This window comes from Canis lupus, chromosome 30, assembly GCF_011100685.1.
Source record: "Canis lupus familiaris isolate Mischka breed German Shepherd chromosome 30, alternate assembly UU_Cfam_GSD_1.0, whole genome shotgun sequence".
Taxonomy (NCBI): Eukaryota; Metazoa; Chordata; class Mammalia; order Carnivora; family Canidae; genus Canis; species Canis lupus.
Window position 1 is genome coordinate 5,550,253 of NC_049251.1, and position 15,273 is coordinate 5,565,525.

Here is a 15,273-nt window from a genome sequence, read left to right on the forward strand (position 1 = left end):
TTTCTGTTCTTTTAGGTGTAGTCATCTCAAGGGTTCTCAACTCAAGGTATGTAGCAGAGTCACCCAAGGAGCACTGTGAAAAACAGAAACTTGAGAGCCCCTCACAAACTCCATCAGACTTGTGGGTGTGGGCCCCATCTCATTTATTTTTAAAAGGTATACAGAACTTTTTATGCCTACTGATCTCTGGTTAAGAATCATTAACCAAGTAACTAAGTTTTCACATGGGTTATCTAGTGTGATTAAAATAGTGAGCGATTATGTACCCTGAAAAAGAGAATTCCCACCAAGCCATAGTTAAGAGATAATTATTAAGAAGAGATGAAAGAGTTAAATCCTATACAAAAGTCCTTTTTAAAAATATATCCATAGCAACCTTTTATGATGTGTTTTAATTACTATTATAAAATACATCATATCCCCTGGTCCTGATCACTATTCAGAGTATTTACTATAGAAAAGGCTGTTGCCAGAAATCACTGCCATTTGTAGAATAGAATAAAAAGACAGAGTTAATCACTGGTATATAGATAAAAAAAAAAAAAAAACCTACATACAGTATTGCACTGCCATACCACTCATGGAAGAATAACAAAGAATTCTGTCTGAGAGTTACCACTTAATTCCCCCACTCCAAATTTCCTGGTTGTGATTAAGTACCAAAGGAATAGTTTGGGATCACCTCAAAGAGAAAATGCAGAACACCAAAAGCTAGTTCCTCAAATCTCTTTTTTTCCTTCTCTCACTCCTCTAGAAGATTCTACAGGACTCTTTCCACTATAACATCTCAGATCCCAAGAGTCTTGGTTGCCTGTGCTTTCCTAGAAACACTTTTCCCAAAGCTTGACCCATTGAACACAAGTTCTGCAATAATGCTGAAACAAAATATTCCAAGGATCAAATAAGTTTGGGAGATCCAAATACATGTGAGCATAAGTCTCTAGAAAACTGACTACAGAAATAAAACCTCTTTAGCATGGCTTTTCCCAGTTGAAATATGAGTCTTTATTCCACATCATGCATTAACATCCAATGAGAAGCCCCACAAAACACACTTTAAGAAGAATAAGAACAGCTCTGAATCAACCAAAATGTGCTATCTTTTCTACCTCTGTGAAATTGTTTACATGAACAGAATTAAAATAAGTAGCAAAGTCAATAGTAAGTGCATATATCTCTATCTTTCTTTAGAACAATGAAAATCAGCTTGCAAATAGAATTAATGAAATCAGAGAAAGCAAAAAAGGGAAGAATATGTATCTGAACAGGATATGCTACAGATTAAGAGTACCGATCCAGGAACTCCTGTGTTTTTGAAAGCTCAGCAGCATCCTGATGTAATCAATTGTCTCTCCTTTCTTCTTAACTTTGAGTAAACTTGCTTACTATGCTCAAGAGGAAAGATGGGAAACAATTTAATTATAAGGCCCAAGTTCCCCCAAACTATGACATCAAGGTAGCCATTAACATCAACATTCAGATCTCAGTATCACCAACCTCCATTCATTCAGGTCCCACCCTCAAAGCCAGTAACAAAAATGCTACAACTTCCAGTGACCTAGCTGTTAGTAAGGGTTTTATTGCTAGCCACTTTTAGATTACCTACATTATCTGAAAGATTTAAAGGAAGTATCAGAACTGCCTGAAGAGGCAGTTTCAGGTGGGAAACTAGGGTTTATGGGAAGTTCAAGAACTTGCCCCAGTACTTGGGAGAGCAGTGACTGGAATTCAGAACTGTGTCGATTTAAATACTCTACTCCACACCTAAAGAAGAACATTTGTTCTCAGTGTTTCCGTGGATTGGCCCTGGGAAACTGAACCTGAAGTTTTGACAGAAATACTGAAAACCAGCACCCTATCACCAGCTCCTCCAATAAAGCCACCATGGCCACCACCAACACTGTCACCATTCACAGTCACCATTTGCCTGACTATTGATTCCTGCTGAGCAGCCAGTGACAAGTTTTGTGAGAAAAACTGCTGACTCCCTCATTGCTTCTGCATGATGGTGAATGGGAGCTTCATCTCTCAGAGAGTTCCAGATCTCTGTCAGACAGTTTTGGTTTTGTTTTTGATTTTTCCTGTGAGACAAACCTTGCCATTACTGCTACCAGTCAATCTGTAGCTGCTGCCTTGCCATCCACCAAAATGGAATCCTGTACTCGCAGTACCCACCAAAGGAAGAAGAAATAACACCATTGTTTTTCTGGTGTTGGTAAAAAATAAATAAAATAAATAAATAAATAAAATCAAAATAAAAAATAAAATAAAATAAAATAAAATAAAATAAAATAAAATAAAAATAAATAAAAAAAGGAGAAAGAAGCCACTTTCCTTATCTCTGTACTTTGACAGCCCCAGAATGTGGCTAAATGGCCTCGTCCCAAAATGTTTTGGTATTTTGAGAAAGAGCTCTTCCAACAAGCCCACACATCCCGTTCATCCATCAGTTTACACATACCTGATGGGAGAATGAGTTACAAAAATATCATGAAAACTATAACACTGCCACCAAGACTGCATTTTGCTCTGAGGCCCTGCTGCTAGTTTTAGGTTTGTGTCAGACTCCCTCTGTCATAATGGAGAGTAGTTTCTTTCTTTTCTCTCACCTTATCCCTAAAACATGACTTTTATTCAGTCCCTCTTCCCATCCCTACCCTCCACCATCTGAACATATTTCCCCTTTAATATGACTTCTAAACAGTCCCTTCCCCATTTCATCTTTAGCTTCTATCAGTCAAATCTTCCCCAGAGTGACTGGGTGATGAGCACTAAGGGGGGCACTTGGTGGGATGAGCACTGGGTATTATGCTATATGTTGGCAAATTGAACTCCAATAAAAAAAAATTTTTTAAATCTTCCCCAGACCACTACCAGGAGGTTCCACAAACCCCCCAGGTAAATCACTGGCTTCAAAGAGATAGTCTGGGGAAAGATGTCACCTCTGTTCATATGACTGTTGAGGCTAAGCCATGACTGAGGCCACCTGACTCTGTGAGCTCTTGATTCCATTCCATCCCAACTCCTTCTCTGGGAACTTGCTACATGTCTTCAACCCAGTCCTCTTGGATGGCTCCTCCCATCTTGGTCTTTTGGCTAGATCTTGAGAATGCCTTCTCTCGCACCTTCCTTTCATTTTCAAACTCCACCCTCCAACGTTCCTCCCAACCATTCATCCACTCACATAGCTCCTGCACTCAGGCTTCTAAAATTCTTCTATTCCAGTCCTCATTCTTAATATTTGGCAGACCCAATGGCTACTTTCCAGTCCTTCATTTCTTTGACCTCTTGGCAACACTGCTGGCCATTCCCTCTATATTGACCCATGCTTTTCCCTCCACTTTCCTTTCAGTGCCGTAAACCTTGTCATCTGGTTATTTTCTTGCTCCACTGCCAAATGCTGCCTCTCTATTTTGTTCGCAGGCATCTCATACTTAGCCTGCTCCTGAAGTGCTGGGACTTTGCCAGTGCTTATCACTTATCACTTCATGCACTCTCCTTGAAAAAATCTCATCTATTTCATGGGTTCATTTCCTACCTATATACTGAAGATGCCACATCTTTATTGCCCACCTAGTTGTCTCCCTTGAGTTCCAGATCCATATGTCTAACAGTCAGGTGTACATGTGTGTCTTAGGTGTCCAACAGACACTCAAATTCTACTTTTCAAGTAATTTTCTTCCCTACCTACTCTGATACATCTGTCTTATTTTAGCGAAAAGTACCACTATGTGCCTAGTCACTGGAGAATCCTACAGGGTTAGGAGGTTGCTCTTAACCTCCCATGTTACAAGGTCCTGCCAATCTCACTTTTTATTTCTCAGATCTGTTCTCTCCCTGTGATTCTCACCGCCACAGTTCAGATACTCATCATTTCCTGTATGGCCTCAACTTCACACTTTCATAGCATCAATGGAAGTATTGTCCAATATATTTTTTCTGACCTGAATTCAGTTCTTCAGTAGGTCATTCGTTCTCACACTTCCCTTCACCCATTCGGTTCTTCAAATATCTTCTTTCTCCTTGTTCATCTGGTAAAATACCATTTATCCTTAGAGACCTCAAAGTTCACATAAAAGTTCCTCCATGAAGTGATCCCTGACTTTTTACCATGAAGAGTTCTGTCTTCTTCCTTCAAGCTACCATAGCATACTAGATATATATCTCCACAGATAGCATTGTTCCTTGCCAATTTACAACTTTCCCTTTACATCTCTCTCCCTATAGTGTTTCAAGAGTAGGGAGAGACTATGTTCTATTCCTCTTCATATCCCCCAAATTTAACACAGTGCTTGTCTCTTCAGTAGGTTTTTAACGATTGCTGACTAAATAAATTTGTCTGTTGTGATTAAAAGAAGTGCTGGAAATCCATGTTAGGATTTTGTAAGATCCTTACAGCAGGGAAACAGTATGTTCTCATGGAAAGGATTCTGCACAAGCAGGTAATTGGGAGCTTAGGTTCTCCTGCCCAAGCTCTCCTATTAACTATGTGACCTAATTTAAGCAAATTACTGCCTCAGAGTCTCAATTTAATCATGTGAAAAATGAAATAAAGACAAAATTTGGTTACCTCCAAGATCCCTCTCATCTCTTAAGTAAATGAGCTAACTTCTTTAAGAATTAGTTTCCTCATCTAGAAGGTATAAGTAATACATATTCTTCTATCATATGATTATGGGGGAATTAAAAGAGTTGATACATGTACAGCATTTAGGACAGCACCAAATACGTGCAAAGCACTCACAAAGTAAAAGAGAAACCAAGAATTGAACCTATATTTGACTTCTCAGCATGTTACTTCAGTGTTGACTAGCTATGACCTTAGGACTCCCTACGTCTTATAAGTCAACACGTGTGCGAGTGCCAAGAAAGTCTATTTTTTATGTCTCAGATCTGCTGTTTCTGCCAAAAAAAAAAAAATCATTCTTTCATACTGCCAATAGAAAGGAATTTGGCATTGCAAGACACTGCAATGCAAAATACTAAGTTTTTGGAAGTCCATCTTGATATTTATCCTCTACCAACATCAGTGAGGCCCAGAAATAATCCATAATCAGTTTTTCTCCATTCTAAGGAAAGCAGTGAGAGGACCACAGTGCCCCAGAGGAAAGAAGCTGATGCATTCTGATTTCTTTCCAGACAGGAGGTGGATCTATATCATAAGCCTGCTTCTTATCAGGAGCTAGGAGGGAAAAGAAAGGGATAACCAAAAAAAAATAATTTTCCTCATTTTGAAGTCATCATTTTGACTACTGCTACCAGCTTTTCAATCAATCTCCTTCCTTTTCTCTCAAGCCAGTCTCCTTTAGTGAGCTTTCTAAGAAGCACGATACCTCAGTCTTAACAGACCAACAAGTAATGGAAGTGGGTGAGCAGGCAACTTTGATCTTCCTCTCACTGGATCAACTCCCAGATTAAGAGGCTTAGTAACAGAAACCTCTCACCCCTATCAAAGAGCTAACTCCCCCTTCAGAGAGACTATGAAATTATTTACCATCTCTTCTACATCAGACAGATTCTATATTTAACCTCTCCATTCGATGAGTGGCACAACAGATAAAGGAGAAACACAGCACTCTCTTCAGGATGTCTTGAGAACAAGTCATGCATCTGGCAATGGGATCCCCTAACCATTGCTAGGAAAAAAAGAGCAGATGGGGCTCTTGACACATGCAAATCCTGGCTACATTGTTCCAGCCACTGATGAAGATAAGGCAGGACAGGAGATTTTGGCTACAGGTTGCCACTCGTCAAAATTCATCATAAAGAACTTGGAAGACACTGGAGCAATGCCATTCATCCTAGCTGCCCTTGTTATTTTTAATATGCCTTTGTTCACCTTCATTTCCCTTTAAGAATAGGGCAAGTCCTCATATAAGAATTCATGATTTTCTGTCCCAATATACCAAGATAAAGTAGCGTACCTGAAATTGGACTACCTTGTAAGGCCCTGGCTTCCTGTGCTAGTAGACCCTGCAAGGCGGGCTGCTTCTCCTCCCACACCAACAGGAACAGTGAGAGAGGACAAGAGATGGCAGCCCTCACCTGACCACAAAGGAGTCAACCTTTAAAAGGAGAAGCAAGCAGTCCAATTTTTCTTTTTCCTTCAAGGCAATGGTGAGGGGTTTTGATCTTTTCTGGGTTTGTTTCTCAGCCAGCCCTCTTCCTTTGTCTCGCCTCTTTCAATGAGATTCTGCAGTTTCATTTTTTCTAACCAGAAAATGTAGTGTGATTCTGTAAATGTTTTCTTGCTGTTGTACTTTGCAGACCATTTTCCTCCTTGTTTTTTGGGGGCCTGAATCTGCCTTTGGTCACACTATCTGCTCCTCTATGGTCACCTCGGAGAAGATTAACCCTTTCATTAAAAAAGCCTGGCCAGGGTCAAACTACCGCCTGGCTAGGGACTCTTACAACCCTTTGATCTCCCAGCTATGGAGAAATTATTAGCAAATTCTAAGCCTTCCCATGTGATTTGTTTTTGTAAATTTGTAGAAATTATTCCTAATCCTATTACGTGGCCTAGGGCAAACCTGCATTAAATATAGGAGACTTTTTGTTATGTGGCAGATGGATAATAAAGGAATGCTGAATGCAGCTCCATTCCAAGTTATGGGAATCTGGACACTTCATCAGCATTCTCTTAATCCTCTGCCATGGCTCCGCCTTTGATGAATGCTCTCATTTATGACCACTGATGCCGCTCACTTAATTTCAGAGAAGAAAAATAATACCTAGCTGTTAATGTGAATATTTGAGTTTATGGCTGTACAATGAATAATTGTGACATTATCAAAGGAACATCTCCTTATACATTATTCAGTTGTATAGACCACATTAACCAGAGATTGGAAACTTGCAATTTTGCATCTTCCATCTTCTTTGGAACGGAGACACCACGCAGACAAAAGTCAGTGTCTCAAACCAAATTCTACCTGACAATGCGTATCAGCCTGCACTATATTTTGCTCATTGTGGTGCCAATCTCCTATCTTACCAATGACATTTTTTCAAAGAAAGAGGGGATTTCCTAGAGACTCGACCCCATGCAACTTCCATAGCTTATTATCAAGTAGGAAAATGTAGTCCTGGTTCCTGCTTTAATACTGATGCCATGGAGGATGTCTTGAGGGTTAGACTGAAAATTAAGACAGCACACCTTTGCTGCTTATACTTTATATATAAACTGAGGGTCTTTTTCAACATGTTTTCACTTAGAGAGCAAGAGGGAACGTTTGCAAGTCATCCATGAATCACTGGGTCTTTGCTGGGGTCAGCCAGGCAGAGATCGTGCTGGTACCATTAGGGACAGTCATGCAGAATCACTTGCTTTTCCGTTACAGAGATAGATGTGTCTGGGCTGCTTTAGCATTTATGCCTTTGTTTCTAGGCAGGTAGGGGGTAAGGCACCAGTGAAAGGAGGTAAAGAGTAGGATGGAACATTTTCATTGTAAAAACTCATTGAATAGTATTTAACTAAGATATGTGTATGGAATGTACATAGGCATGACATTTGAAAATAGCAGGAATATGTTTTAAAAGAGCGTATTTTATTTTATAAGACAGCAAATACATGAATCAGACTAGGAATGGTACCTTTGGGCTATTGACTTTTTAAAAATACTTCCATTTTAATTTAATTTCAATAATGCTTGGTAAATAGACTTTGGGGCTGAGATCAGATTTCCCTAAAGATGTTTTTCTGCATTCTTATTTGGGTAATCCTCATGAGATCAGTTATATTCATCGATGGCAAAATGCCTGCAAATGGTTTGTGAGACTTGGGAGGTGTTCTCAGGTAAATGAAATCAGCAATATGTGTCATTTTTCCATTTTTAGTAAGCCATAAGCTGAACATTTTCATATCCTGCTGGTTTCTACACGGTAGTCAATTTGTTGGCACAAACCATTAGCTGAAAGATTGTAGAAAAGAAGTATTTTAGCCTATTTTCAGAAAATTCATTATAGAGGTACACTATAGTATTTATGATGGTTCAGTGCCAGAAGCAGGTGTAAACAGGGCATGAATAGTGCAATTCAAACTGTAAATGATTTAGTAATGCATACTGCAAGCTATGTACAAGACTTTCTGGCAGTTTGAAGAGGGGCTCTAGTTGATCTTCATTTCAATATTACATGAAATTGGGGCACTTCAGTCTGAAGAGCACATGACTCTTGATCTCAGAGTCATGAGTTCAAGCCCTATGTTAGGTGTAGAGATTAATTAAATAAATATTCTTTTAAAATATATTATATGAAATGAGTTAACTGAATAGCAAATTTGAATTTACTAGGCCAACAAGGCTTTCTCACCCAGGGCACCTAGGACTGATATTGATGCCACTGAGAATCAGGTGTGGACTCCCCTAACCTCTGAGAATGATAGAAACTAAACAAATATCCTCAGCTGAGGAAATTGTAAAGTCACTTGTAAAGGGTGACTTGGCATGCGCCCTCAGCCCGCAGGTCACCATTTGGCTTGTGCTGGTTGCTATCCTTAACAGATAAAACGCCTTTAAAAGCATACTATCAAAAAAAAAAAAAAAAAAAAAAGCATACTATCTGCCATTCTACCAGAATTTATCAGTGTCCATTCTGGATTATCTATTCCAGAAAAAGGAGTAAAAAAGAACAGAAACTTAGGTGGAACAGTGTATCAGCTACATTAAGAACCAACAAATACTGAGTCCAGTGCCAACTTAACAGAAATATCGTCTGTCTTATCAGAACTGTCTTATGACTATCTGGGAGAGAGCAAGGGACACTCTAGGCCTGTGGCTCTTAATGCCAGGCATCAGAAACCTGTGGTGTTTCAAAAATTATGGATGCCAGTTTCCTACCCTAAATCTACAAAATGAGATTTTCAGGAGTGGAAAACCAAGCATTAGAGTTTTTCTTAACATTCCATAGAGCTGATTCTGATTCACAGCCACGGTTGGTAACTGCTCCACCATAAAAGTAGATGCCACATTTACCTTTAATTCAAAGGCATTGTGGTAGAGGGAAAGGGCACCAGCTCTGAAGCCAGACAAGCCAAGATTCACACTCTGGTATGCCTCTGACCAGCCATGGGCTCTTGGGCAAGTTATTTTCATTCCTTAAGTCTCAATTTCCACCTCTGTAAAATGAGGATAATCTCACTGACCCCATAGAGCTCTTGTGAAGTTACTAGTACATATTCAGAACACAGTAGGCACTCAATAATTGTGGCTTGTCAGGTGAAGTTGAGCTAATAATTCCCCATTGTACAAGGAGGAAGAGGAAAGGAGAAGAGGGGGATCAAGTTTGCCAAACCTTCCTTAGGGAAAACAAACAGGCTTTTACTTCCCAAATAATTCACTTGTATTCTGAAAACAAAGCAGCTTTTCAAAATAGTCCCAACTCTTTTTTCTTCTAAAAATACGACAGTTTAGAAAACAAACAAATACACGAACTAGCTAAAGTAGAACCTATTTTCCTTGTCACTTAGAATGGGCAGGGAATAGAGAGGAAGAAGAAACCATCTTAATACTTCCTTCAAGACTTTTATCTCTCTTTGAGGAAAATTTAAAAGAATAAGACAAAGCCAAATAAGGCATCAGAGGCAAAGACTGTATATATATTTTCTTTTCTTGTGGGAAATGAAAGAAGAAAATATCATGTAAAGTGGAGTTACATGCCACAGTCATAGGAGCATGACTGGGCAATAATATGTACATACATATATATACATATGTATGCACACACATGCACACATACATGTACACGTGCATGCACTCACGTGCATACGCACATATGGACCCACGTGCATGCAAACACACAGGTACATATACTAACACATATACACATACACACATACATACAACAAGCAAATATGGTACAGTAATAGAGAAAAATGTACTCTTTACCCAACCGTGCAAGTACTACATTATTTGGGACCAATCTCTTGGCCTCACTGATGTTTTTATAAAGGCAAGGCAACCGCTACAGGGACTCCAGACCCGCAGACAGAAATCTGCTACTTTAATCTAATATGCCTGGTGTCAGTTTTCTTTTGTGCAAACACATCTACAACAAATGGGTTGGGAAGCTCACCATCTATATCATGTGCAATAAATTATACTTTCCTGAAATGTTGCCTCGCTAAAATATGCTAAGAAAGCTGTGAACAATATTTACAAATAGTTCAGATGTCACAACAAAACACCCACCACTCATGCATTCCTACATTTCGCTGTAATAAGTGTGGTAATAGAGGATATCGCTCTTAAACATTAGAAAAATATTCTTTACAGAGACATAATTGGGAGAAATTCTTTAAATGTATAGAAAAATACTTCCCCCCCCTCCTCAAGAATCTGCTCTTTCAACTGTCAAGGCAGCAACCTCAGTTTTGCTTGCTTCCAGCAGCAACTTGCACTGCAGGCTGTTAGTACTTATTTTTATTTTGGTACATTGTTAATTTCCTGACAAGGCAGAAAACTTTGTTTTCTTTTGTGCAAAGACTACTGGAGTTGTTTGCTTGTTTTTTTAATTGATGCAAACTAAAAAATGCTATGTCATCTCAGGGAAGGAGATAATAGTTGCCTTGAGTAGAAGCCAAATGATCTGACTGTGTTTTAATCTTGGACGCGAGTGGCCAGATAAGGTCACTGGGAAAAAGCTACGTGGGAGTTAAGTGTGTCTGCGTTCAAACCCATAAGAAGAGGGGCCTATATCATAACTCACTTTGCCTGCCTCTAGAATCCATGTTATTTCAAAACAAGACAAGCATGAGAAGGATCTTTCAAAGTAAAGTGCAGGATACAAGTGAGATGCTATTTTGAAAAAAGTAGAAACAATTTACAATGTGAAAGATGTCAAAAGTAAGATATTTGAATATCAGGGCATTTTTACAGTGAAAGAGACCTTTCTACGATATGAGAGAGAGAGAGATCAGGAAAAAGTGCTACCCCAGAGGAATGCAAAAAGTTTTCCAATTTAACTATTCTTGATCTTGTTCACAAAACAACACTGAATTTCAACATTGTGGTGCCTAGGAAAATCTATAGTCCAGCTATTAATACTATGTTTCTATACACTGGAGAATCAGCCACATGTTATTTATATTAACGTTTTCATAAAGAGTGATGATGAACATGTAAAAGAGAATCACTCTCTTAATCAAGGAAATCAAATATTTTTAAAGTAAAGCATTAGCTCATTTGCAGCTGCTTTGCCAGTTAACTACAAAAACCTCTCTTTTCTACTCTTTGGTCTGTTTTCTAAACTCTACCACTGGGTATTTTGCTGCTTAATTAAACTAACCCTGTTTTCAGATCCTAAAGGCAGCACTTGAGAAATAAAACCCTCAGTTCTCAGTTCCCCCTACTGCAAGTACCATCCTCTCGAGTCTGCTTTCTGGCATGGTAAGTACAGAACACAGAAATCAGGTGAAAAATAAATGTGTTTACCTACCATCAAAATACCTTTCATATCCAATGCACATTTTTGTTCCGTTAATGCCAACACAAATATGCAGGCACTGTGGTAAGGAGTGTTTTAAAATATAGCTAGACAGACCGATTAAAACACACTGCTTTCTCGCTGCCAAATTCCTGCCTATGGGGAGTAATTAAATGTGCCGTCCATGCATTCAAATAGTGAGTAAAAAGTGAATCTTGTATCTCTGCCATTGAGACAAGTGTAATTCCAACGGAAAGATTTATCAACAACTCTCAGGCAGTTTGGGGGTTTAGTGTCTTTGTCAGGCAGTGGAAGCACTCCTGCAGCATCTGGACTCAGTTACAAAGTCACACAGGGATGGGAACACCAGGAGAAGGGTGCTCCTTTTGGCCGATGAACAAGCAAGCCCAAACATCAAGGAGGCATCTTTGAGCAAATAAACCACTTTGTGCTACACTGAACACACAGAACATTACCCAAGAATATAACCAAACAGCAGAAGGGCTACTTTATTGTGGCTTCTCTGCAGTTAGAGAAGTCAAACGTAATTGCGGAAGCCTGTAATTGAAATTTTTTTAAAGTGAATTTATTCCATCAATGCCATATGAAATCACCAGAGGTTTCCCACATGACAAAAGACCCCAGTATTTAAGGAGATTTGAAAATAAGAATAGAATTACGAATCAGTCAGAAAACAAAATGATTCTAGAAGATTCAGTGCTGACATTTTTACTTTTAGATGTAAAAAAAAAAAAATTTTCTGCCCCATCGATTATTTCATGTGTGTAGGTTTGTGATTGCCGGGGAGATAAATGGTTGATGGCTGGTATTACACTGCCCCAGTTATGACACTTCCACCCCGACTGCCTGGCTTCAGTGATCTTTTGGGTATGACATTTCGGCTTTGGCCTGGGTCCCCATCAGCCTCTGAGGCAGAGTCCAGGCAATGATCTTTCTGGGACCTGACTAAATGCCTAGTTAACTACAAGGTTACTCACACTGGAGCAGGTCACAAAGAAACATTCAAGCCCCCAGATGTCTTTCTTCTTGTCTCAAACAAAGCAGATGTCTTAGATTTTTGCAAGGCTGTGTGTAATCTATTTTGGCTTTGCAATTAAGAAACTATATATTTACCATGTCTTTGGACATTCTGTCCTCGTTGTTTCAAGGGGAAATCTTTCTTTCAAGTGCACATAAATCAAATAACATTTGAAACTTTGCAAGTAACGGATGCTTCTTCATATAGATTTAGGATAAAACGCAGGGAGGAAAACTGCTTTTCTAATTTTCTGATCAGTTTACTCAGATCACAGGTATCGCAAGATTATCAAACATTGTGTTTTTAATAAAAGGCGAATTGGTTAATACTACTGGAATCATTACTGAGCATTTCTATTTTGATATCTACTTCCAAGACTTACAAACAGATGAATTCACACTAGGCTGAGAACTGGCAGACAGATTAATATGCCAGAGCTTTGTTCTTAATGAATTTTGATGTTTCTGTTTCAATATATAAAAACATTTTTACATGATCTTAAAAGAAATATTTTTATTTCCTGGGACTAAAGAAAAATGAACAATAAATAGGAGAGCACCTTAATTGCCATTAAGGATACCAACCTCTATAGGTATTATGTATATATACATACATATATGAAAAATACATATGCAGGTATCATATTCTAAAAGGTGTTATATCGAGTCAAGTAATTTGATGCATGTCTTCATATAATCTCTCCAAAACCCACTTGGAAGTTTTTCTAAATATGTTTTTTCATTTCATTCTTTATTGATTCCAAACATTACAGCTAGCTGTTAAGTAACCACTGTCCTTAAAGCATTATAAATATTCATTTTTAGACAATAAAGTTTTTAAGAATCCTCTCAAAAAATTTCAAGCTATTGCAAATGGATAAATCACTGCACACCTAAGTCTGTATTTGCATAGTTAAATTATGTATTGTAACAGTGGAGTCTTTTACTTCTATTATATCAAGACACACACTGGTATGTTTCCATGAATCTTTCCTTTAGGGGCTGCAGCATTATCATAATAAAGTCAAATATCCCATATGCTACTATAGGTACTTCATTTTCACCTGGGAGGGACTTGGATAAAAAGCAAACTGTACCAGCCCTGGAGTCTGAATTCCTTTCTCTTGGCGGCTCGTGTCACCACGTTGTAGTAATTGAATACTCTTGTTCTGTGGATTAATTTTAACAGACTTTCTCTTATTTGCATAAAGGCAAAATTAAAAGCATTTTTTAAATAAACTTAATATATAGCATGCTACCATTGAGGGTTTTGTTTTTTTGGGTTTTTTTTTTTTAGCTTTATTTCTCTTTTTTCTCTAAAAGTGCCCTAAAGTGCTTTCAGGCTTTTTCTAGACCATACATTCTGGGATAAAGTTTTTATAAAGAGAAGTTATGCCACCCTGATGTGTCAGCTGCAGTGGCTACAGTCATTTTTCTTTAACTTTAAAACACTGCTGAAATATAAGCTTATTAAAAGTTAAGAGTTTAGCCAGTTTTTGTGATTTCATGTATATTTACGAGATTTATTTTGGGGGTAGGGTCATCTTCAATCTGATGCAATCAATCACTATAAGCATCAACTGAGGTTTCTGGTTGTCTTCACAAATGTCTGATATCACAAAGATTGCTGAAATTAAATTTCCACCTAAGAAAAGCCTATTTTCACAAAATATCAGATTTCTAAAACATAAAACAATAGAGAGAACATAGCTGCCCCACTCTTACATAATACACTTTAATTGTTATTAAATTATTGGTGGGGAAGTGTGTTTTTCTATTTTTGTGTATATTACTTTGTTTTTGTTTGGTTTTGGTTTTGGTTTTACTCTAAGTAAATGCATGGGGAAGAATTTTTTATTTTACATGACTAGAGACTTGATTTTTATTTCTGGTGTTCTAAGAAATCAAAGGCGATTTAGAGTACAATAAAGAATAAAAATGTGATCAATTGAATAAAGTATTTCTGTGAAGTCTGAACAAAGTGGAAATCTGAATTGCAGCCCCAAGTATTTAAATAAGCTATTACAAAAGGAGTGCTAGAAACCATTATATTGTGTGATTTCTTGTGAATAATGGAAATGCTATCAGGTATTTTTGTTTAAATGGAATAAATGTTTGAGGGAGATGGTGTTCAGCCATTGTAACCTTCCACACCACTAGTATTAGTACTGTTATAACTTCATCTTTTGAAAGAGACATACACTAAAAAGAAATTCACAAAGTTATAAAAAGAAGCGCAATTTAAACCTATCCTTCATCTCCATCATTTGCAAGTGGATCATTTTTCCTATAAGGACACTGATAAAGACTTTCAAGCATCCTTACCCTGAGAATTCTCCTGTCAGAGCTAAACAACATTTCAGTACTGTTTCAGGATAATATGTCTCCTCCAGTTCAGAACGCCATGCATTGACAGTGCTCTCAGAAGTTCTCAAAGAAATTAAAAATAGGTTTACTATAAATAGATTGCCAACGCCCTTATATTAATTGAATTTGCCAGCATGCAAAGATCCTTTGGTCTGGTTAGCTAAAGGTTAATGTAGTTTGGCCATTATCCATTTAAAATAATTTAAATAAAATCTGTATTGCATAGAATTAAAATCATATTTGGTAGCAATAGTCATTAATATGGATCATGCCTAATTATACTGGATTGCTCCCACTTCCCTATTTGTAAATAATATTTTCCACTAGGGAAGCTGAAGGAGGCATTTCGGTTATTTTTCTATTTGATTTTGTTTTGCTGTGGAAGTAGAAAGAGCACTGAACATAGAGTTAGGGGCTGATACAAGTCCTAACATCACCTCTGTGTGT

General features: G+C 37.9%; 1 protein-coding gene across 1 annotated transcript in view; it reads right to left on the reverse strand.

Moving 5' to 3' along the window:
- Positions 1-15,273, reverse strand: part of LOC111093264 (translation initiation factor IF-2-like) — a 185,743-nt gene that overhangs the window by 41,613 nt on the left and 128,857 nt on the right. The window contains exon 6 of the mRNA XM_038581101.1: positions 13,524-13,628. Coding sequence (XP_038437029.1) covers positions 13,524-13,628 — 105 coding nt within the window. The remainder of the gene's footprint in view (positions 1-13,523; positions 13,629-15,273) is intronic.